Raw genomic sequence first — 23,663 nt, forward strand, 5'->3', positions numbered from 1 at the left:
CCCCCAGCCCCAAAGAGCAAAGAAGCTTCCTCTTTAGCCACGCGCAACCTCTCCACCCGAGCTTCCCCCGACCCCAGCCCCCAGAACAGGCTGCTTTCCGCAAGCCTTCTGAGACCGGCGGATAGCTGCCTGAAGCCTGGAGAGCGAGAGGGGTCGGTGCGCACCGGCCCCTCTTGCTCTCCAGGCTTCAGCGAAAGCCTGCATTTGCTCCATAGGATGCACACACATTTCCCTCCATTTCTGGAGGGGGAAAAGTGCGTCCTATAGAGCGAAAAATACGGTACTTTATTTTCTCTGTCCTGAATCGTCCAACATACAGCATCATTGCATGTCCTCAAGTTCTTGTGTAATGAGAGAGAGAAACTTTCCTCTATCCACTTTCTCCATGCGGTACACAATTTCACAAGTTCCTGCCATGTTGACTTTTCTCTAAACGAAAAGCCCCAGACGCAGCAACCTTTCCTCGTAGGAGAGTTGCTCCACCCCTGGATCATTCTGGGTGCCCTTTCCTGAACCTCCTCCAATTCTACATACCCTCTTTGAGGCGAAGTGACCAGAACCCCACAGTTTAGCCATGCGCTGCGTGAAGAAGTCCTCCCTCTCGACTGGGCCTCCTTGCTCCTTCTTCCCTGCCCCTCACTCACCCCTTCCTTGGCCAGGAGCAGCTGCTTCTCGGCGTTCTGCTTCTTGATGTTGTAGTATTGCACCTCCACCTCGTGGGTCAGCTGAAGCCACTTCTGCAAGGCCTCGGGGACGGCCCAGCTGCTGTGCGACTCCAGCTCCTTCTCTGCGTTCTTGAGCGCCATGCGCACCTGCAGGGAGCGGGGAACAACAGCAGCCGCTCTAGTAATTCGGCAGGCAGGCAAGGGGGCCCCAGGCACACAAGATTTCCTCAGGGGGGAGAGGCATCAGCCACGGTCAACAACAAGACGCACAAGCCCCGTCCGACAACCCCCCACCCACTCCGGTCTCTCTGGGCCAAGGGGTGCAGGTGTCCTCTGCTTATTGCCAAACTGGTTCTGAGCATCCTGGTGAACGGTCTCCCTTCCCACCCTATCAAGGGGGCCTGGAATCGGGACGCTGCAGCCCCTGCCCCTTTCTGTGCCCTTGAGAGTGGAAACGCTAACTGATCAGACGCCCGTGGGGTGCCAGGAAGCAGGATCTGAGCACAAGAGTCCTCACAAGAGTCCTGTGGCTTTCAGAAACATCGGGGCGCCATCTCTGCAGAGCCCTGGGTGCCCAGGCACTCACAAAATTTTCAGCGAGGGGTCTGGGCCCCCTCAATATTCTGCAGCCGGGTGGGCTCTCCCGCTGCAACAGCCGGCTCCGCCAGAGCCTGTCGCAGCAGCAGGAGGCCCTGTTGCAGGTCCCACCAAGCCGCTGGGAGGAGCTCTGGCGATGCCCTCCAAAAGGCCTGGCAGGGCCTGCTGAGGCTGCGACAGGCTCCACTGGGCTCTCACGGTGCAGTAGCAGGCCTTTAGGAGGGTGTGCCAGGGCGCACCTGGGAAGCCTTGCTCTCTCTAGCTGTGGAGGCAGAGCATCCTGGCTAATAGTCATCCGTGACCCCTGTTAGAATTCCTGCTCCGTGATTGCAATCATGGGATTGTTGTCTATCGCATGACAGTGTATGTTTTGACTCCACAGAGTGGGAAGTGACGAAGACAGGAAGTTTGTGTTCCTCTGTTCCATGAAGTGGGACTATTGTCCTTTGTTCTTTTTCTCTTTGCTGTCTGATGCTAGAGAGAGAGGGAGCCATGTTGCAGTGCTCCGCGTGTGTTTATATGTAAATAAAGTAGATTAGCCGAAATGCTGAGTTGCTGAGGTCTGTCACGCAAGCTGCAAAGACTCTGCGGATCCCTAAGTGTGCCAATATCTGTTGGAATCGGTCGCTGTGATGTTCGGGCAGAAGAAAGCTTTTGAAGCTCCCGAACAAAAGACCAGGAGGGAGAGAACATGCCAGTCGGGCATGTGTCTCTACCAGGGTCCTACTTGAGTGTAGGCTGAGCTCCTGACAGCCTCCTCCTGCTCCGTGATTTTGTCCATTCCTTTTTTTTAAAGCCATCCAACTTGGTGGTCCCCACTCTCTGCTGTGGGAGGGAGTTCCACAGCTGAACCACATACTCTGCAAAGGACTTTCTCTGATCCGTCCTGAATCTTCCAACGCTCAGCTTCATCAGATGTCCACACGTTCCAGTCTTGAGAAGGGAAACTCAGGCTGAACCCAACTTGGACCTCAAAACCTGTGTGCCACTTCTAACCCTCCTGAGCTGCAGAGATTGGGCTAGAGAGGTTGTCTGTGCCAGTCTTGCTGCCCAAGGTCAAGCGGTCATGAGAAACAGGCCAAAGATAGAACTGACTTGAGGTTGGATGAGGCCTTCTGGTTTTTTTAGCCCAATTATATGGAGACAGGAATCATGTGCATCATTTTAAAATTGGGATTGATGGGAGGAGAGAATCTGGCATATGGCTGCCACCTTTTTAAAAAGGCTGGCTTTGGGGGGCTCAGTTCCAAAGGGCAGCAGGTCAGGCAGAAACCTCCAGAGCCCACAGAGAGTTCAAGCCCCCCAGGAGGAGCTGTCCACCTACCCGGCATGGGGGCTGCTCCCGGCCAGGGCGTACCTGCTCCAGCTCCTGCTCTGCATACTTCTGCCGGCTGAGCTCATTCTCTGTCCCCTCCCGCAGCTCCCGGAGCCGGTGGGCCTCCTGCTTGGCGATGCTGATCTCGTCCTGCAGCCGCTTCTCCAAAGAGACCTTCTCCACCTCCACCGTGCGGTGCTCTTCCTGGGCCTTCTGGAGCCTGAACCACACACACAGAGAGAGAGACAGAGCAGAAATGGGCCATGAGACTGGCTGCCCACAGCCTGCTAGGGCTGGAAGTCTGGAAAGATGCAGTCACCTCCCCCAGGAGGAGTGCAGGTGGGCTGGCAAGAATGGAGAGCAAGAAAGCAGGTTCTGAAGCTCAGAGGAATGCCTTGGAGGAGGAAGCTGATTCAGATGCTCAGAGGGGAGCTGGACAGAAAGAGCACAGAGAGGGGTGTTGGGGGGAGAAGGCACAGGGAAGCTGACAGTGGAGAGCAAGACTAGGGGCCAGGTCATCCAGAAAGAGGAGCGAGGTGGTGATATAGGCATGGCTTCACTTACAACGCAGGAATTCTACAGCCCCTATTCATTTTTGCTTTGGTGTCTAGCCTCCCAAAGCTCCAAGAAGATTAAGAAAAGGAAGGCAGGGTTGAAATATACATTCTTAAAAAAACTAGAAGCATTTGTGGCGCTGTGGGTTAAACCACAGAGCCTAGGGCTTGCCGATCAGAAGGTCGGTGGTTCGAATCCCCATAACGGGGTGAGCTCCCGTTGCTCGGTCCCTACTCCTGCCTACCTAGCAGTTCAAAAGCACGTCAAGTGCAAGTAGATAAATAGGTACCACTCTGGCGGGAAGGTAAATGGTGTTTCCATGCGCTGCTCTGGTTTGCCAGAAGCGGCTTAAGCATGCTGGCCACATGACCCGGAAGCTGTACGCCGCCTCCCTCGGCCAATAAAGCGAGATGAGTGCCGCAACCCCAGAGTTGGCTGCGACTGGACCTAATGGTCAGGGGTCCCTTTACCTTTTATAGGCCAGGACATTAATAGGCAAGATGTTAAACTGCTTTTATCTGCAACAACAGCGGCAAGAGTATTGTTAGCCCAGAAGTGGAAGCAAGAAGAAATTCCAACGAAAGAAGAATGGCAGACGAAATTAATAGACTATGCAGAATTGGACAAAATGACAGGAAGGATTCGAAACCTGCGGGACCAGAGATTTACAGAAGACTGGAAGAAGTAGTATATGAACTATATGAAGAGCAATTGTAACCAACAAATTACGCTAGTAGGACTACAATAAGTTTTGTAAGGAGAAATATACAAAGTGTTACAAAGTAGAAAAAGATAAGAGATAATGGTTATAAGTTTGAAATGTAATAGGGAAAATAAGAAATGCATACCGAGAGACTAAATTGGAAAATTTTCAGACCAGACTGATGGAAGTCAAAAAAATTTGAATAAGAAGTAAAAGTATGTTCAATTGCTGTTGAAAATGATACGTTAAAAAACTAATAAAAATTTATATATTTTTTTAAATATTATGTTTTTTAAAAAATTATATTAAAAAAGAAAGAAAATGAAGGCAGGAAGGAAATGCAAGCTTAAAAGTCAATTAAAACCCCACCTGCAGCACCCCTCTGCCAACCAACCATCAACCCCTCAGCTGCAAACCACAGGAGAGTTGCTCTTTTTTTTTAAAAAAAAAAAAGATATTTATTTAAATTTCCAATAACAACATATAAATACAAGCAACAACCATAGAAAAAAGAAAAAGAAAAAAAACATACACAAAAACATACACAAACAAAGGACAACAAGTATAATTTCAAACCTTATTTTCTCAACCTATTTTCCCCGACTTCCTCATACCTCCCCGTTCTGTATTCTAATTTCATTATCCAATCCCAAAGTTTTTTTACTATTTCCATTCCTTTCTTTAATCAACATCTCTGAAAACCACCTTATTTTTGAACCCATGTCATTCTAGCCTTCATTAATTTTATAGTATTTATTAAGATAGTCTTTAAATTTCTTCCAATCTTCTTCCACTGTCTCTTTCTCCTGGTCTCGGATTCGAGCACAGGAGAGTTGCTCTTGTGCTTGAACCCTGCTTGCTGGTTTCCCACTGGGAAATCTGGTTGTGAGAACAGGATGCCAGACTAGATGGGTCTCATCCTGCAAGCTCTGCTTCTCACGTTCTTCACCAAACCTTGGCCCCCAGCCACGACTGGTGGTGGTGCGTTTTCCAAGGCAGGGGACTTCCTGACTCTGGGGGAGCCGCCCAACACACCTCCTTCTGACCCCACCCAGAGTGGAACCGAGGCCTGGCAGACATAGGTTTAGGCAGGGGGTTCTCGGCGACTAGCTGGACACACCCTGGGGCTGACGAGAAGGGAACGGAACCTCTCCCAGGCACACAGAGCTGCTTTTTGTCAGCGCCGTTTGTTTCCGAGGCTGCAAAATGCAGGGCACGCGTGTCTCAGTTTCCCACCCTGCTCTGCAATGATGCTGCAAACGAGACAACTGCGTCTGTATGGCAAGTGGAAAAGCGAGGCCGAGGGAGGGGCTTGGCCACCCAGAACTGTGGGCACCCACCCATAACTGCTTTTTGCAGGGCACCTGCAACACCTATTCAGCGGCTGGTTCCAGTTTCCATGAATTGGGCTTTGCCATCCTCTGAGAAGCTGGACTTCAATCTGATCTGATGCTTTAATGGAGCCCTTGCACTCTCCAAAACAAGGACCTTTGCCAAGAGAGGAAATGGAGACAATTGCATCAGCCTGTTCCAAGGAGAGTTGTGGGGCTTTGAGCCATCCTGGGGTATGTGTGAAACGAGATTACGTCACGGCACAGCATCCCAGGAGGATGGAAGGAGGCAGCGGAAATCTTTGTCCTGGCTCTTAGGACCCAGACCACAAGCTGCTCCCCCTCCCGGCCTTCCTCCAACAAAAGCATGCGCATTGCCTCGGAAAGATAATGTTTTTCTAAGATTCAGATCTAAGGACGGCCGACGATTACCCCATGGGATGCTGCAAAAGTAAGCCACAGCCCTCAGGACTTTACATCCCAAGATCTTAAAAAACTTCCTCTGCCCCCAATTCTACAAAGTTCACCAATGCCTGTTCCCTCAACACTGAAATCTGCAGGCTCCTACGTGATCCACTGCCTGCAGACACGCGTTCAAACCTTAAAAGTGAAAATCTTCAGTCTGCCTTTATCTATATAGAGCAAGAGCAATTGACGCGAGCGTAATTCGCTGTAATTCCTCACCAGGAACCAATGAACCAAGTGCAGTCAGCTTTTCAAATTCCAGGGGACAACAATCAGTCCAATTCAGGCATCCCCAACCTTCGGGCCTCCAGATGTTTTGGACTACAATTCCCATCATCCCTGACCATTGGTCCTGTTAGCTAGGGATCATGGGAGTTGTAGGCCAAAACATCTGGAGGGCCACAGGTTAGGGATGCATGGTCTAACTGTTATGAAAACATGCTCCTGTTGGAGAGACGAAAGTTGCTGCCTGCAGGGCTTCCCTCCTAGGCTGCCACGAGGTGCAGGATTCTGCTCCAAGTATGTCCACATTTAGATATCAAGAGACACAAACTATGATACATTAATTTGCATGTGTGTATGTACACACACTTCCTACACTGCAAGATTCAGGACTGGCAAAAGAGAGTCCTTCATGCAGAGCAGAGTTAAACTATGGAACTCCCTGCCACGGGAAGAGAGAGGAGGAATAAATCCTCTCCTCCTGGGCGGGCAATTCCGCTGTGATAATGTGGCAGGATGCATCTGGTGAGGGTGCGGAGTCTCCCCAGGCCCTCTCCATGGGCTGTTCTCTGAAACGCAAAGGCAGGTATTGCGTCTGCCTGCCGGGTGTTTGCTTAGCAGAAAACAATGGGCCTCCAGGGCCTGGATGTCCTGAGAAAGAGAGAGAGAGAGAGAGAGAGAGAGAGAGAGAGAGCGCGCCAGCCTCCTTGTCACCTGCTGAGGGTCTGTTCTGGGACACCACTGGCTGCCTCCTCTGTACGTTGCATTTCTGTCACCCTGCCAATGCGTTTCCTTTTCGGGCTATGTTTTACTTTTAGGGTATGTTCAGTCGGCTTTGGTTCAGCAATTTGTTTTGAGAATCAAAGGAGGAGGCCAAGGAAATTGAAGAACAGCTTCATGTACACGACAACGGAGGCAAGAGTCTTAATAGCAAAGGGATGGAAGAACGAAGAAATCCCGACCAAAGAACTGTGGCAAGGGAAACTGACGGACTATGTGGAATTGGCGAAATTGACACACAAACTGCATGATAAGGACAACTGCGACTTTAAAGAAGAATGGGAACCTTTTAGAAAGTATTTAAAGAAACAACAAAGTGAATTGGACTCCTTGGCAGGTTTTGAATGAACATACACAAATTTATTATTGGTAATATAGAGAGAGATAGGTTAAGGATCTTTACAATTTTATAATATGCAGAGATTAATACGTGCTGAGTAAATGTGGATGATGTGTTTTTGGTGTATTGTTATGCTGAAATTCTTAATAAAAATTAATAATAAAAAGACTAAAAAAAAAGAGAATCAAAGGAGGAGGAAGACAAGCAGGCATAAAAGGCAATGAGGGGAAACCTATTCTCCTGGGAGATTCAGCACCCGGTGACAAAACCAACGCATAAAGCAGAGAGCAAGGGAGAGAGAGGCTGCACTGAATTTTCGGGGGTTTCAGCCCCCAAACGTGCATTGGTCAGCACCTGGAGTGCTGTGTTCAGTCCTGGGCACCCCACTTTAAGGAGGATACTGACAAGCTGGAAGGCAAGCAGAGGAGGGCAAACGAAATGATCGAGGGTTTGGAAGTGGAGCCTTATGAGGAATGGCTGAGGGAGTTGGGGATGTTTAGCCAGGAGAAGGGAAGACTGAGAGGTAAGATGATTGCCACCTTCAAAGACCTGAAGGGCTGCCACATCGAAGACGGAGCAAGCTTGTTTTACCGCTGCTCAGTGACAGATGGAATGCTCCAAAGTGGGCGATGAAAGGTTCAGGAAGGATAAAAGAAAGTTCTTCTTCATGCAGAACCTAGTTAAACTATGGAATTCGCTGCCACCGGAGGCAGTAATGGCTACCAACTTGGAAGGCTTTAAAGAGGATTAGACAAATTCATGGAGGAGGAAAGGGCTATCAAAGGCTACTAGCCATGATGGCTCTGCTCTGCCTCCACAGTCAGAAGAGCAATGCTTCTGAATCCCAGTTGCTGGAAACCACAGAAGGGGAGAGGGATCTGGCGTTCAAATCCTGCTTGCAGGTTCCCCAAAAGAGGCATCCACTTGGCCACCGTGAGAACAGGATGCTGGACTTGATGGACCAATGGCCTGATGCCTGTCTTATGTCTGTAAGACAAAACTGCAAGGCCAGTCAGTAAGGGGCTCTGAAATTCAGCAGCAGATGGAATGCCCCAAGCTGAATGGGAAGGAGATGCCGGAGAATCCAGGTTTCCTCCAGTTCACACTGATAAGAGAAGGGAAAGCAGGCTTTCTAAGAGCATCAAACTCAGCAAGGTTGGGTGGGTGCTGGTGTGGAAGGAAGTGTCAAGAGCCTCCCTGGAGCTCAACGTAACACAAAGCAAGAATTCTGAGGAGGAAGCCAGTCCCCAGGAGGGCTGAGATCCACAGACTCCGAGGAGGGAGAGCAGTGGAATGTCCTCCAAAGGCCAAGCCTTGGCTCGTGGGCATTGCTCTACCGCATTGCTCCTTTCTCCAAAGGCAATCTTCAAATCTCTGCAGGGCTCTCACAGGAAGATGGAGCAAGTTTGTTTTCTGCTGCTCCACAGGGAAGGGCACAAAACCAAGGGATCCAAACGGCAAAAAAGGAGATTCCAAAGAAACACGAGGAAGAACTTTCTTAGGGCAAGAGCTGTTTGACAGTGGAGGAGACTCCCTCAGAAGATAGTGGACTCTCCTTGGAGGCGTCCTTGAGCATTGCAGAGGGTTGGGCTAGATGACCCCTTGGGGGTCGCTTTGATGAGGTGCCAAGGCGAGGGAGAGGGATGTCGTTGCAGCAGCTGCCTTCAGGCCTTTCCAGAAGCATCCGGCACAGGCCTCGCTATGCAACGGCAGCATGGGACGCTGCGGGGAATGCGAAAAATGTGCACTCTGGCAGGCAAGTTTCTCAAATAAACACATTGCCTGGGAAGAGCAGAACAGGCCACCGCTGTGTCACTCAAGCAGCGTTGCAACTTGCGAAGCACACCAAAAACACAAGGCAGCCCCTTGGAGCACAGCAGTGGTTCCCAAACTTTTTCGGGCGACTGCTCTTTTGGTTACCTCCCAGTGCCCCCTAACTCTACCCTACGAAAAGCAACATTCAGAACAGCAGTTTGCACAACCCACTAAGGAAGGCGATAAGTCAATAAAGGTCAAAACAGTAATGATTAATTGCACACTTATTCAAAATCCAGGGACGCAGGTGGCGCTGTGGGTTAAACCACAGAGCCTAGGACTTGCCGATCAGAAGGTCGGCGGTTCAAATCCCTGCGACGGGATGAGCTCCTGTTGCTCGGTCCTTGCTCTGGCCAACCTAGCAGTTCAAAAGCACGTCAAAGTGCAAGTAGATAAATAGGTACCGCTCCGGAGGGAAGGTAAACGGCGTTTCCATGCGCTGCTCTGGTTCGCCAGAAGCGGCTTAGTCATGCTGGTCACATGTCCCGGAAGCTGTACACCGGCTCCCTCGGCCAATAAAGCGTGATGAGCGCCGCAACCTCAGAGTCGGCCACGACTGGACCTAATGGTCAGGGGTCCCTTTACCTTTACTATTCAAAATCCAATGAAAACTATATGCTTGATGAACTTTATCTGGGGATAGCAGCTTTTCAAAGCCTGATATTTATACCTCCAGTTCTCCCACTTACCCCCGGGGTGCTACCACCCATTATGGGGACCAGTAGTACACAGGCAGGGCAATTTCAAAGCCACCACCACACACAAGCCGTCTCAGCTACCCTCTTCGCTGGCTCCTCTGCAAGACAAAACTTGTTTTCGGCTCACATTTCTGCCTCAGAGAAAAAAACGTTTCTCTCCCCAATTAACAGGGAATATTTGTGACGTTCCCAGTTTCAGAGATAACCCCGTGCTCTCGGCAGGGTCCTGACGCTCCATGGCGTTCCAGGGGCCTGTTTGGAGCTGCGGCTTAACGAGGAATTTCTGTCTCCCGGCAGAAAGGAGCCTGTGAGCTGAAGTGAAACCAGGCAAAAGAAAAGTCCTTCTTCGTGCAGCAGCGCAGAGCTGAACTGTGGAGTTCACTCCCACCAGACATAGTGATGGCCGCTGACCCAGGTGGCTTCAAAAGAGGATTGGACAAATTCATGGTGGAGAAGGGGGCTATTGATGGCTACTAGCCACAATGGCTCTGCTCTGCACCTCCACATTCAAAGGCAGCAATGCTTCTGAATGCCAGGAAACCTCAGTAGCAGAGAGTTCCTCTGGTGGTCAGATCCTGCTTGCGGGTTTCCCATGATGGGCATCTGGTTGGCCACTGTGAGAACAGCCTGATCCAGAAGGCTCTTCTGATGTTCTTACAGTGAGGGGGGGGAGTATTTGATCCCCTGCTAAATTTGCCCGTTTGCCCTCCAATGAAGAAATGACCAGTCCATAATTTTAATGGTAGGTTTATGGTAGCTGTGAGAGACAGAATAACAACAGGAAGGTTCGAGTAGCTACACATCAGCCTCGAAATCTTACTGACTTGGAGAGGATCTGCAAAGAGGAGCGGGACAAAATGCCTCCTGAGGTGTGTGCAAATCTTGTGGCCACCTACCAGAAACGTCTGACCTCTGTAATTGCCAACAAAGGTTTTGCCACCAAGTACTAAGTCAACTTTTGCAAAGGGATCAAATACTTATTTCACTCATTATAATGCACGTCAGTCTCTGACTTTTGTCTTCTGGGTTCCTCGGGGTTTTCCTGTTGTTATTCTTGTCTCTCACGGCTACAATAAACCTTCCATTAAAATTAAAATTAAAATTATGGACTGGTCATTTCTTTGTCAGAGGGCAAACGGGCAAATTTAGCAGGGGATCAAATACTCCCCCCCCCCGCACTGTATGTCTTGGGCCAACTAGGATGTCTAGGGCCAACTAGCCCAGAGAACTGGCTAATATATTTGCACATGGGATCTTGCACACATCACGCACGTATGTTGGGGGCCAGCAAGGCCGGTGCTCCAGGATGCTCTCCCAAAAGATCCTCCCCGAAGGTACACCTAATTCTGATGCGCTTTTGGTGGTGGAGCCTCATCTATGGGACCCTCCCTCCCCCTCCCCAATCAAAGTGGTTTGGCTCTCGTGTTGCTTTCTTTAGGGGAGACCCAAAGACATTTCTTTTCAATTCACCTTTGGTTAGGGAAGTCAGGGCTACTTTTCCTCTCACACTACATTTGTTTTTATTAAAGGTAGTTCGCCGGGATTTGGGAGGGTGGCTGTGATGGAAGTTTGTGTCCTATTTTTATGCCGCTCTGTCAGAAATCATTGAAAATTTAAAACCAATTTACGTGTGATTTTAAAGCAGGGTACTTTTTTATGTTCTAATGTAATTTTAATTTGTGAAACTTTCTGAAAGAACCTATGGTCTTGAAAGCAGCATAAGAATCAAATAAATAAATAAATACTGGGCATTTTTTACAAGAGGCAGAGATCATTCAGCCAATTCCCGGCTGAAAAGTTCTGTGTGTCTGTCACGCTGGAGAGTGACGTCTGCCAAAGCGGCAAATGACACCAGAGACACTGCAAAGAAGTTTGTTCCTCAGAACTGGCCGCCTTTCAGGCTCCAGGGAAGCCACCTCGTGTTTCTCTTCTCCTCGTGTCAGGAGCACAGCAGGTTGCACCCAACTGCTGGTGCTTCACCTGCCCTGGTGAGCCAGCAAAGGAGGCCCTCAGGCCAGTTCACAGGGCCAAGTCGGGGCAACCCCACACCTGTCTGGCAGGAGGAGCACAACACCTGCAAGATGCTCTCTGCACTCCACCTGCAGCTGATTGTCACGTCCATACAGATCGTTACATAAGAACCTAAGAAGAGCCTGCTGGATCAGGCCAATGGCCCGTCTAGTCCATCATCTTCTTCTCACAGCAGCCGACCAGATGCCCCAAAGGGAAATCTGTGGGATGTAACATAAGCAGTCAAGTACAGCACTTCCTGTTTGCCCAGAGTGGACACACAGGGGGGTGTTACTCCACAGCCAGGAGGACTTCCTGTCACACCTGGTCTGGAGTTTCCTCCCCCTGCATGTGACCAGGTAGGTGGGCATGACCCTGGGAGACCCCATAAAAGGGGCTGGTCATGGAGCCACCTCCCTCTTTTTCCTCTTGATAACGATGTATTTTGCTATCTGCTGGCCCTCAGCCAGCAGCACATGGGCTCATATGGGATGAGCTCAAACCCTCTTCTGTAACTCTAAGCTAAAGCCTGCCTTCTGGGAACCAACTGTGAACTGAATGTGAGTAAACACCATCATTTTAAGAGAAGACTGTTGTGTCTTTATTCTTTTTAAAATGGAACAAAGGAGATTTACCAGGAACAAACCCAATCTAGACAAGCCAGATTGGATTACTTAAGTAAAGAGATTCAAACAAATCCACCAACTAGCTTGCTGCGATATATATTAGGGAATGTCGCGCTGCTGCTGAGTGAGGAAAGATACCATTAAATCAATATATCCTCTCCTGGTATCTACAACATTCTCACACGAACAAGACCTGAGCACAAGAGCCCCCTCCCCTCCTGCATTTGCCAACGATTGCTGGTATTCAGAAGCATTGCCGTCTCTTACATGGAAACAGACCTCAGCCTCTATCGTTGCTAATAGCTGCTGCTATCCCTCTCCACAAATTTGTCCCACCCTCTCTTAAAGTCATCTAGGTTCGTGGCCATTACTGCCTCCTGTGGCAGGGAGTTCCACAATTTAACCATGTGCTGCGTGAAAAAAGTCCTTCGTTTTATCTGCTCAGAATCTTCCACAGGATGTCCGCGTTTGTTAGAGAGGGAGGAAAACTTTCCTGTCTAATTTCCCATTACTTTGGTTCACTAAAAGCTTCAGATGTGGGGGTACTTCATTAGGAACGTGGTGTGTATGACCCTGTTTATGGATTTAAAAATCGTTTGAAAGGACCTCAGAAGCCCTGGCCTTGCACAGAACTGTCTTCATGGCCCCTTAGCCCAGGACAGGCCCCTCCACTCCTTCTGGGGGTGACTGCAAGATTATTTTCTGTCCAAGAAGCAACTCTTCCAGGGTCCAGATCCAGGAGGCCCTTGCCTCCCCCGAACTGCTTATCAGCAGGCCTGTGTCGGAGAGCAACTATGTGGAGCGATGTAATTGCTTTGTGTTGCCAAAACATGCTAAATGAGCTGGCTGGGTTCTGAATCCTGTAACTGAGCTTGTGCCGCCTGGTTGGTGGCTGGGAGGGAGCGATGGCCAGACGGGGAACACGAAGTGCTCAAGGCCAAGGAACGCATGAGAGGGAGGGAGACAAAAGGCTCCGCACCCTGAGCACTGCTTGCCTGCACATGTTCAGGCATTTTTTAAAAGGGCGGTGGGGACAGGGTGGTTCTCAAGGATCTGCATGCATGCACAGAGCTGCAGAGACAAAACAACAGACTGTGATGAGCCGAGCCTTGCCGCCGCAGCAGAAGCAGCTCCTCCTGCAAAGGCAGAGTTGGGGGGGGGGCGCTTCCAAGCCACAGTGGGTCCTGGGTGGCTTCCATTATTTCAGTGACTCAGCCTCTTCTCAGTTGCCCGGAATCAGGCCAGATAACTGGAGGACGTGAGGAGGGAGGAAGGAAGAGGCTGATTTCATGCCCCTTTTAGGAGCCTCTCTCTGGTGTCCCTTGAAACGAAACAGGAACCCCAGTTTGTGCTGGCAGGGAGCATGAGGAAGGAAGGTGCCTCAGGACCAGCATGGGGCCTGCCTGTGACAGGTTCTGGGTTCAAATCCTGAATATTTGGGGCAAATCTATCCCAGGCCTCACCAACTGCTGTCATGGGTTGCAAGCTAAAAAGCCTCACTGCTCTTTGCTTGCTGCAAATGGGACAGACTAACAGAGCCGTGTGGACACCGCATGCCAATAACTGCTCACAATTACGCTATAAGGAAATAGACGTCAGCTTGCTCAATTAATCTGCAAGGATTATTCCGGTCACAGAGATTATCTCCATTGTTTAGCCCATTCATCCACCAAAGGCAGACCAAGAAGAAACAAATTCAGAATACAGGGAAGTAAGGGTTAAATCAGTGGTTCTGAAATGAGATGAACCATCCCTGGGGGTGGGGAGGGGTTCCTTGGAAGGTGCTAAGAGGTAAGGGGATGGCAGGGGTGTGTGATGGAGGCATAAATAACTATCAGATTTTGAGAAGCTGGTATCACTGGATCAAGTTCCTTAGTTTTGTTGAATTAATTAAATAGTTTAAACTGGATTTTGAATAATTGTGCAATTCACTGTTACTGTTTTATTGTGTTATTATCTTCCTTTTGAATGATGGTTTTCACAGGGTAAGGAGCACTGGGGATGAGTTCATAGAACCAGGGGAGCAGAGCCCCCAAAATATTTGGGAACCCCTGGTTTAAATTAAGTGCTAGAAGAAACCCCCTCACTGTAAGACCAGTTGGAATAAGCTGCCTAGAAACCTGGACTCTCCACTGAAGTTCTGCTGTCTCCATCCTTGGGAGGTTTCAAGATCTGACAGGTAACAGCTCACCTGCATGAACTTCTGGGTGTTTCAAGCCAGCAGTCTTCTGGTCCACACAAAGCACTGGATGCCCACCCTTGATCCTTGCTGGGTTGGGAATGGTGATACTGGCACATGGTGGGCAGGAGCGAGGTCAGGGCAGGCCCAGCATGCTTGCTTTGCAAGGGGGCTTCACCCAGTGCTTTGTGGTTCGTAAGTGCCAAACCAGAAGCGCAAGCAGGTCTCACACCAAAGTATTTGGGAAGATCTGAGCAAATGTCATCAGCATGCCAGGTACTAGCAGAGAAGGGAGAGAGCCAGGGCAGTGGGTGGCAGCCCCCCCCCCCATGGCACCCTGCAGCAGCCTCCAAGACTCACCTTTCCTGGAGATCGTGCAGACTCTGCTCAGCTCTGTGGAGACCTTCGAGGTCCTTCATCATCTTCTTCATGTGCTCTTTCGAGTAGCGGTTCTGGATGTAAGCAAACCAGCAGCCACCGACCCCAATCACAATGGACACCACCAGCATGAAGTCCTTCAAGTGGTTATGGCGGGTCACTGGGGAAACAGAAGTCAGACAATGGCCTATTTAGACAAGGAAACAAGCCCACCTCCTCTCCTCTCCTTCCTTCCCTTTGCTCTTTTGCATTTGATATAACACCTGTGGCTGTGCTTAGGGCAGGCAAGGAAAGCTCCAAGGGACAGGAAGAGCCCATAGTAGCCAACTTTCCATACAAACTTCGGAACCACACATAATTCCTTGCCTAAGGCAGAACCCTGTACACTAGCACACTGGACATCAACTGGTGGACGGGGATTTGGCTTAAAAGTGGGCCCTGGGTTTTCGCCAGCACAAGTCGGTCTAGTAGAGGACAGCGTCACCCTTAGTTTCAGAAAAACAGTGATGTTAGTCTGTGCCCTGATTCTGAAGTGTCCTCCCCAGAGAGGCACACTTCACACCAGCATAGCAAGCTTTTCGGCGCCAGATAAAGATTGGACCAGGCGTTCTAGATTACAAACAGTTTCATTGGTCCTGTTTTGTTTCTTTGGATTTTTATTCGCTTGCCTTGTTGCACTCTGCAATATTTATTTGTGGCATTTCAAACTGCCTTTACGTGTTGTGTGTGAATTAGTTTATAATACAGTGCCCTGCGATCTCCCCCCCCCAACTCAGTTAAATAAATATTTTTATACTTCACATTTTTAGTTTTATTTTTGAACCACTCAGGTGTGTGTGTGTGTGTGTGTGTGTGTGTGTGTGTGTGTGACTGAGCAGTACAGAAAAGCTGCAGATAAATTAAATAGTGTGCATGCACAATTATTATTCACTAGTTACAGGGATGCAGACATCCTCTCTCTTGAGCAGGCTTCCTCAACCTCGGCCCTCCAGATGTTTTGGGACTACAATTCCCATCATCCCTGACCACTGGTCCTGCTAGCTAGGGAGCATGGGAGTTGTAGGCCAAAAACATCTGTAGGGCCGAGTTTGAGGAAGCCTGCTCTTGAGGCTCCTCTTGGAGGGACTTCTCCTTCTCGCATCCTTCAACAGCAATATACTACTCCTGGAGATTCTTCCTGACTTTGCAGCGGTTGCCCCTGCCATGGTATGTTGCCTTGATTCTGCCCACTGGCCTGCCAACATCCTTGTCCCAGTTCCCCCACTCTCACCCCCTGGATGGACTTCTCAGTGGGGACACTGGCTGGCCATCAACTCTGCCCCAAGTCTGGCCCTCCCATAGCTCCAGCCCAACAGATCATCCTGCCTTCTTGGACTCCCCACTGGCCCAGCAGCAGCCAAGCCTCAGAAAGTCACATTCTTCCCCAGCTATTCTTAGGCCATGTGCTTACAGAGTGTTACTGCAAAATACACATCCCTGCCTGAAGCATGAGCTCCGTCACCAATGCATTATTTACTTTATTTATGAATCACTTCCTACGAGGCGTCCTGAAGCGATTCCACAGCACAAATTAAAACGCATCTAAAACAACTGCAAGTCGAAACCATTTCAAATCTAGTGCAGAAACAAAGCGGGATAAAATAACTCCACTCAGGAGGCTCGTTGAATGGAAAGTCTTCATTGGAGAAGGTGCCTGCCTGATGGCTAGCAGGAGGGAGTTCCAAAGGGCACTGAAGGCCCAATTCAGACTTCCTATGGGACAGATCTCCTGAGAAGACGGTGTGTGCAGGATGCCCTGTCCTGAAGACTACAGTGATCAGCTGGGTATAGAAGGGGCCGGCCAATCTTCCAGGTACCCCGGCTCCAAGCATAGGCCTTTGTACACCAGTACCGGCATCTTTAACTTATAGTCTAGTAGCTATCTGGTGGCCAGTGCAGTTCTGTGAACAGTGGAGCAATAGGACAGCAATAGTCCTGGTTAGAGCTTGGTGCTGATAACGCCAAGGTTGCAGGTTCTATCCCCGTATGGGACAGCTGAACATTCCTGCTTTGCAGAGGATTGGAATCGATAACTCTCCAGGTCCCTTCCAACTCTACAATTCTATGTTTCTACCCTGCCTCAGTGAGCAGTTGAGCTGCTGCATTCTCCCTCAAGGGCAGCCCCACACGGAGAGCATTGCAACCATCAAGGTTACCAATGCAGGAACCACAGTGGTCAAGCCATCCTAGTCCAGAAACTGTCTTCCCAGCACTCCTTAGCCTCTAGCAATAGAGATGCATCCAAACTACAAACCTGCTCCTTCAGGGGAGTGAGACCCCACCCAAGGCAGGAAACTGGCCAGTACCATATTTTTTGCTCTATAAGACTCACTTTTTCCCTCCTAAAAAGTAAGGGGAAATGTGTGTGCGTCTTATGGAGCGAATGCAAGCTGCGCAGCTATCCCAGAAGCCAGACCAGCAAGAGGGATTGCTGCTTTTGCTGCACAGCGATCCCTCTTGCTGTTCTGGCTTCTGAGATTCAGAATATTTTTTTTCTTGTTTTCCTCCTCCAAAAACCAGGTGCGTCTTGTGGTCTGGTGCAACTTATAGAGCGAAAAATACGGTAATCCACTCAGGAACTGCTCACCTACAATGCCACCAACCTGCCAGGATTCAGAATTTGGCCCTCGTCCAGCCCACCACTGACTAGAAGCCCTGATCCAGGGTTTGCATCACCTTTCCTGATTAAGCTACACCCTGGTGCAAATGGACCCTTGTTGCACGGCCACCTGATAATGGCTACTGTCAGTCACACCAAGTCTAGCATGGTGGGCCTTTATCACACGGGGCAGAGCCTGGTGTGAGACAGGGCTGAAGGGTCAAGTCCTGGGGTCTCCTTTGGCCTCCAAGCAGCCAGCAGAGTAAATTGGAAATTCTTATTGCAGAAACGGGTAATTGGAAAGCACTCCTCACTTCACCTAAAATGGTAAGATTCCTAGGAGGCAGTTATGTAACTCCTCTGCTCGAGAGAAAGAGGAGATCACCCTGAGAACACAAGGACTCTTCAAAGAGCTCAGAGCAATCAAACCATGGCTGGATTTGGGGATTAGAGTGGCAGGGAGCCAAAGTTTCTTTTTTTTTTTTTTTTATTTATTTTATTGACACACAAAAAGAATGAAAAGCACAAACAAAACATAGACAAAGAAAACCTACACCCAACGCCAACACACAAAAAAACAAAGTACACAAAACCACTGTTCTTACAATACTTCTATAACATAGCTATTTCTTTCAGGACTTCCTTCAGCTTGGCCGCAAATCATTCGAAGCAATAAAAAGGAGGTTACACGTTCCATCATTTATATTGTCATTGTTTCTAATTTTGTTTTCTATTTACTTTAAACAATAACCCATATTCTTTCACAGTGCATCTTTGAAACCCTTTAGCGTTATTTGACCTTCACTAATACATTCCAGATAATCTACATACTTTCCCCAATCTTTGATAAACACTTGGTCTTTCCTATATCTAATTTTCCCCGTTAATTTATCAAGCTCTGCATATTCCAATAATTTGGATCTCCACTCTTCCACTGTTGGAATTTCTTGCTGTTTCCACCTCTGGGCTATTAACACCCTTGCCGCAGTTACCGCATAGTATACCAATTTGTTATCTTCTTTCTTAATCTCTTGTTGTAATATTCCTAATAGAAAGATTTCGGGTTTCTTTAAAAACGTGTATTTTAGTATCTTTTTTAATTCCGTATAGACTTTCTCCCAGAACTGCTTAACCCTTCCACACTCCCACCACATGTGGTAAAAGGAGCCCTCAACATCTTTACACCTCCAGCATTTGTTGTTTACCTTATACATTTTTGCAAGTTTCATGGGTGTCAAGTGCCATCTGTAGAACATTTTCATAACATTCTCCCTTATTGCAATGCACGCCGTGAAATTCAACCCGTCCTTCCAAAATCTTTCCCAATCCTCAAATTGTATATTATGCCCTATATCCTTTGCCCAGCGGATCATCACAGATTTGACCTCCTCATCTCCTAAATTCCAATTTAACAACATCTTATACATCTTTGATATAGTTTTCGTTTTGCTATTTATTATCTCCGTCTGAAAGTTAGAGTCTTTATCCGCATAACCTCTTTCTCTAATATCTTTATTGAACATCTGATTCACTTGTTGATGGTGAAGCCAATCATAAACATGTTCTTTTATTTGTTCATAAGATTTGGTTCTCCATTTCCCATCTACCTTCATTACTAGCTGATTGTATGTCGCCCAGTTTTTCCTCATGTTAGTAGTTTTTATACTTGTTATTTCAAGAGGTGATAGCCAGTGTGGTGTTTTCGGCTCTAACACGTTTTTATATCTTTCCCACACTTCAATTAGCGGCCCTCTGAAGATATGATTACCAAACCCCTTGTGTGCTTTCATCTTATCCTTCCATAAGTAGGCGTGCCAACCGAAAAAGTTGTCGAAGCCCTCGAGGTCGAGTAGCTCCGTATTCTCCAACTTAACCCAGTCTTTTAGCCAACTTAAGCATGATGCCTCGTAATATAATCTCAGATCCGGCAGGGCAAAGCCCCCCCTTTCCTTTACATCTGTCAATAGTTTAAATTGTATTCTGGGTCTTTTGCCCTGCCATATATATCTCGAGACTGTCCTCTGCCACTCCTTGAAGATCTTATTCCCCTTTATTATAGGGATGGTCTGAAATAAAAACATTAGTCTTGGGAGTACATTCATCTTAATTATATTAATTCTTCCCCACAATGACAGATTCAACCGTCCCCATTTTTCTAAATCTCTCTTTATTTCCCTCCATATCGGCTCGTAATTATTTTTGTATAAGTCTATATTTTTGGGTGTTAGCCAGATACCGAGGTATTTAACTTTTTTGGCGATCTCTATCTGTGATTGCTGTTGAATTAATTCTATTGTTCTTGAATCTATATTTTTACCTATCATCTTTGTTTTCGTTTTATTTAGTTTAAACCCTGCAACCTCTCCGAATGCTTCTATTTCTTTCAATATCTCTCTCATTGAAGTTACTGGGTCTTCTGTCAATACTACTAGATCATCTGCGAATGCTTTTGTTTTGTAAGTATTCTGACCTAAGATCACTCCCTTTATGTTCTCGTTTTGCCTTATTGAATTAAGGAGAACTTCTAACACTGTTATAAATAACAGCGGAGAGAGCGGACATCCCTGTCTCGTTCCTTTCTGTATCTTTATCTCTTCTGTTAGCATATTATTCACGATCAGTTTGGCCCTCTGTTCTGTATATATTGCCCTTACCCCATTGAAGAAGTCGTAGCCTACATCCATATGTTCTAGATTTTTTAACATAAACTTCCAAATCACATTATCAAACGCCTTTTCGGCATCAATGAACATCATTATAACTTGTTTATCAATCCTGACAGACAAGAATTCTAGCATGTCGACAATAATTCTTGTATTATCCCTCATCAACCGGCCTGGCAGGAATCCTGCCTGGTCCTTATGTATAATATCTACTAACACCTTTTTTAGCCTTCTTGCCAGAATCCCTGCAAAGATCTTATAGTCCGTGTTTAATAATGAGATTGGTCTATAATTTTTAACTTGGGTTAAGTCCGCACTCTGTTTTGGAATGAACGTGATGTACGCCTCTTTCCAAGTTTCTGGGACTTCTCCTTCCTTTAAAATGTTGTTCATGGTTTTTTTCAGAGGTCCCGCCAAAATAGTTTTCATTTCCTTATAGTATCCAGCAGTGAATCCATCAGGGCCTGGTGCTTTGCCCCTCTTTAAATCTCTAATTGCCTCCTCTATTTCCTCATATTCAATTGGAGTGTTCAGTTTTTGTTTTCCCTCTTTTGGGATTTTTTGTCCCCCTTTATCCTTTATAAATCTCTCTATCTTTCTTGGACCAACTCTCTCTTGGTCTTTATACAAATTTCTGTAGTAGTTAAGGAATTCGCTCCTAATTCCTTTGGGGTCAGTTCTCTCTTCTCCCTCTCTTGTTATTTTGTTAATTGTACCTTGCTCTTTCCTTCTTTTTGTTTGCCAGGCAAGCCATTTGCCTGGTTTGTTCGCGAATTCAAAATACTTTTGCTTAAGTCTTTTAATATTCCACTCTATCTCTCTATTTATTATTATAGCGAACTGGGTTTGTAAAATTTTTATTTTTTCCTTTGTTTTTAAACAATTAGGCTTCTGGGATAGTTTCTGTTCGTTTTCCATTATCTGTCTTAGGATCTCCTCTTTGCTTTTCTCTCTGTTCTTATTCTTGATTGCATTCTGTTGGATAAAGAACCCTCTCATTACCGCCTTTCCTGCATCCCAAACTACATTATCCTTTGTTCCATTACCACAATTATCTTTGAAATAATCTGACAGTTTTTCTTTTGCCATTTCCACTACCTTCTGATCTTCCAGGAGGTAGTCTTTTAATCTCCATCTAAAGGTTCTTGCCTCTAAATTTTCTAATTCTAATTCTATTGGGTTGTGGTCTGATATTATTTTTGGTCTTATTTCTATTAGTTTAACTCTTGGGCATAATTCATTTGAGATCCAGATCTGGTCTATTCTTGAAAGTGATTGGTTAGGTTCGGAGTAAAATGTAAATTGTTTTTCAAGAGGGTGCCTAAGCCGCCATATATCCACCAAGTTGCAGTTCTCTGCCATGGAGAAGAAGGATTTTGGTAGCTTTCCTTCTTTATTTGCTCCTTCTCTAAGCCTATCTATCCCCAACGAAACAACAGCGTTCATATCTCCCATCAGGATTATTTTTTGATCTGCATATTCCATTAGTATTTCTTCTAGTCTTTTAAAAAACTCAGTTTTGCTGCCGTTCGGGGCATAAATCCCCACAATCATCAGCTTTTCCCCTTGCCAGTTGATGTTAACCCCTATCATCCTCCCCTCCTCATCCTTGAACACTGTCTTGGCTTCTATTTTATTTCTAATATACAATACTACCCCTCTTTTCTTCACCTTATCCAAGGCTTCAAATTCATTTCCCAACCGTTTATTAATTAATATCTTTCTGTGTTTTCTAGCGACGTGCGTCTCCTGCAGACAGATAATGTCTAGATTTTTCTTTTTTAAGCATTGTTCGATTTTATTTCTCTTATTTTTGTTGTTCATTCCATTAATGTTCCAGCTCCAAATTTTTAACCCCATAGTGCTTGGTTTTTCTTTTAGTTATTTTGTGGTCTTTCCGTCTATTGTATATTCTCTGTATCTTCTGTTTCCTCTTCCTCCTCTTCTCCTGACCCACTCCCGCCCTCCTCCTCCCCCTCTACCGCTCTTGATTCTCCTGGTGGGGATCCCTCTGCTCTTCCTGCTCCATATACCTCCACTTTAAGCTCTTTATATTTTCTAAGGAATTTCCCGGTTTCCTCTTGGTTTGTCAGTTTATGTCTTTTACCCCTGTAAGCAAAGGAAATCCCTTCAGGAAATTCCCACCTGAACTCAATCTTATTTTTCTTTAGTGTCTGCGTCAAAGATTTGTAAGAATCTCTCCTTTTGAGTAATCTGATTGGGATGTCTTTAAAAATAATTATATAATTACCATCTATGTTCAGTCTCTTTTCTCTATTCCTCTGAAGTATCCTGTCTCTCATTTGTTTATCTTTGAAGGTAACCAAACAGTCACCTATAAGTTTCTTTGCTTTTATTGCATTAGTCCGCATTCTAAATGCGTTCAGTATACTGTTGTCCATTTCCTCTACTGTTAGGCCCATCCAATCCGCCAGCTCTCTCGTCAATCTTTCTCTAATATTTTCATTTTGTATCTCTGCTATCGCTCTAAACCTCAGATTCACCTGCCTCTGTCTTAGTTCATTCATCGCTATAATATCTTTCATTTCTTCCTGTGCCTTATTTAACTCCAACACTTCTGATTTGATCTTTTCTTTGTCTCTTTTCATATCCCTTAGTTCTATCTTTGTCTTTTTAAGTCCTTCCTCTGTGAGCTGTGTCCTTCTAAATATTTCTTTTATTTGGCCCTTTAGTTCGTTCACTGTTTCCTCCATTTTTTTGTCTATTTTCCCAATCCTATTATCCACCAATTCAAGCTTGTGTTCTACATTCGCTTGGCTTTGTTTTATCTCCGCAAACATCTTCAGAATATCTGACTTAAAATCAATCTCCTGTTTGGAGCCTCTCCTATCTCCGGGGGTCCCCCCATTCGTTCCCTTCTTGCCTGTATACGACATCACGTTTTTTTGTTGTTGTTGTTGTTGTTTTTTCACTCCTTCTCCCCAATAGTTCCTTTTACCCCTTCTTTATATTCACTTATATTCACTTATTCCTTGTCAATGTTTACAGTCTTTAAATTCACTTATTCCTTATCAGTATTTACATTTCCTACCTCTGTTTACTTCCCTGAGTGCTCTAACCAATAATGTTCTAAACAATCGTTTCTCCCAACCCTTTAGCAATTTCCAGTTGTAGGACGGAGTTCAAAGAATTTGGTAGAGTAGGAGGGTTAAACAGGAAAGAGGGATTGCACACAAAAATAAGCTAAGAGGGGAGGAGGGAGGGGCAGGAGCGGATATCAGTCTGTTTCACACCCACTCCATTTTGTCCTCGGCGTTCATCCAATCAACTCTCTCACACTCCCGCTGGGTCTTTGGAATGTTCTCAAAGTTCTTCACAAATTCAACGTTTTTAGTCCCCCGTCTCCACGTATATGAAGGAGGAGACGGTCTCTCATATACAGTTCTCAGTGTGATATTAGTGGAGATCACAAAACCTTTTCTCGCTGCCTCTGCACTCCTTATTCAGTCTCTAAATGGCGGCTGGGGGGGGGGTTTCTCTTCCGGGTTTTCTAACTCGTCGAAATTCTGACTCGTCCCTTCCTTACTCCACACTCCGTGCTCAAATTGTAAATGACGGCGGGAGTCTCCCCTCCAGATTTTAAAAAAAAAAAAACAGCAAAGCGTCCCTTCTTTACACCTCCTGTTCACCAAAGAGGTTCCAGTTGTCACTCAGCCCTGGAC

The 23,663-nt window shown here is 46.8% G+C and overlaps 1 protein-coding gene across 7 annotated transcripts in view; it reads right to left on the minus strand.

Annotated features, from left to right (window-relative positions):
• STIM1 (stromal interaction molecule 1) overlaps nt 1-23,663 on the minus strand; it is a 105,746-nt gene that overhangs the window by 9,428 nt on the left and 72,655 nt on the right. For 5 of the 7 annotated variants that reach the window (XM_081860283.1, XM_081860284.1, XM_081860285.1 and 2 more), the window contains 3 exons: nt 14,662-14,839; nt 2,620-2,797; nt 645-812 (listed from right to left, as the gene is read on the minus strand). In XM_081860283.1, coding sequence (XP_081716409.1) covers nt 645-812; nt 2,620-2,797; nt 14,662-14,839 — 524 coding nt within the window. Of the gene's footprint in view, nt 1-644; nt 813-2,586; nt 2,798-14,661; nt 14,840-23,663 lie in introns of all 7 variants that reach the window. The other 2 variants (XM_081860286.1, XM_081860288.1) reach the window with 1 other exon arrangement.

Source organism: Podarcis erhardii, assembly GCF_964252035.2.
Source record: "Podarcis erhardii genome assembly, chromosome: 4".
NCBI lineage: Eukaryota > Metazoa > Chordata > Lepidosauria > Squamata > Lacertidae > Podarcis > Podarcis erhardii.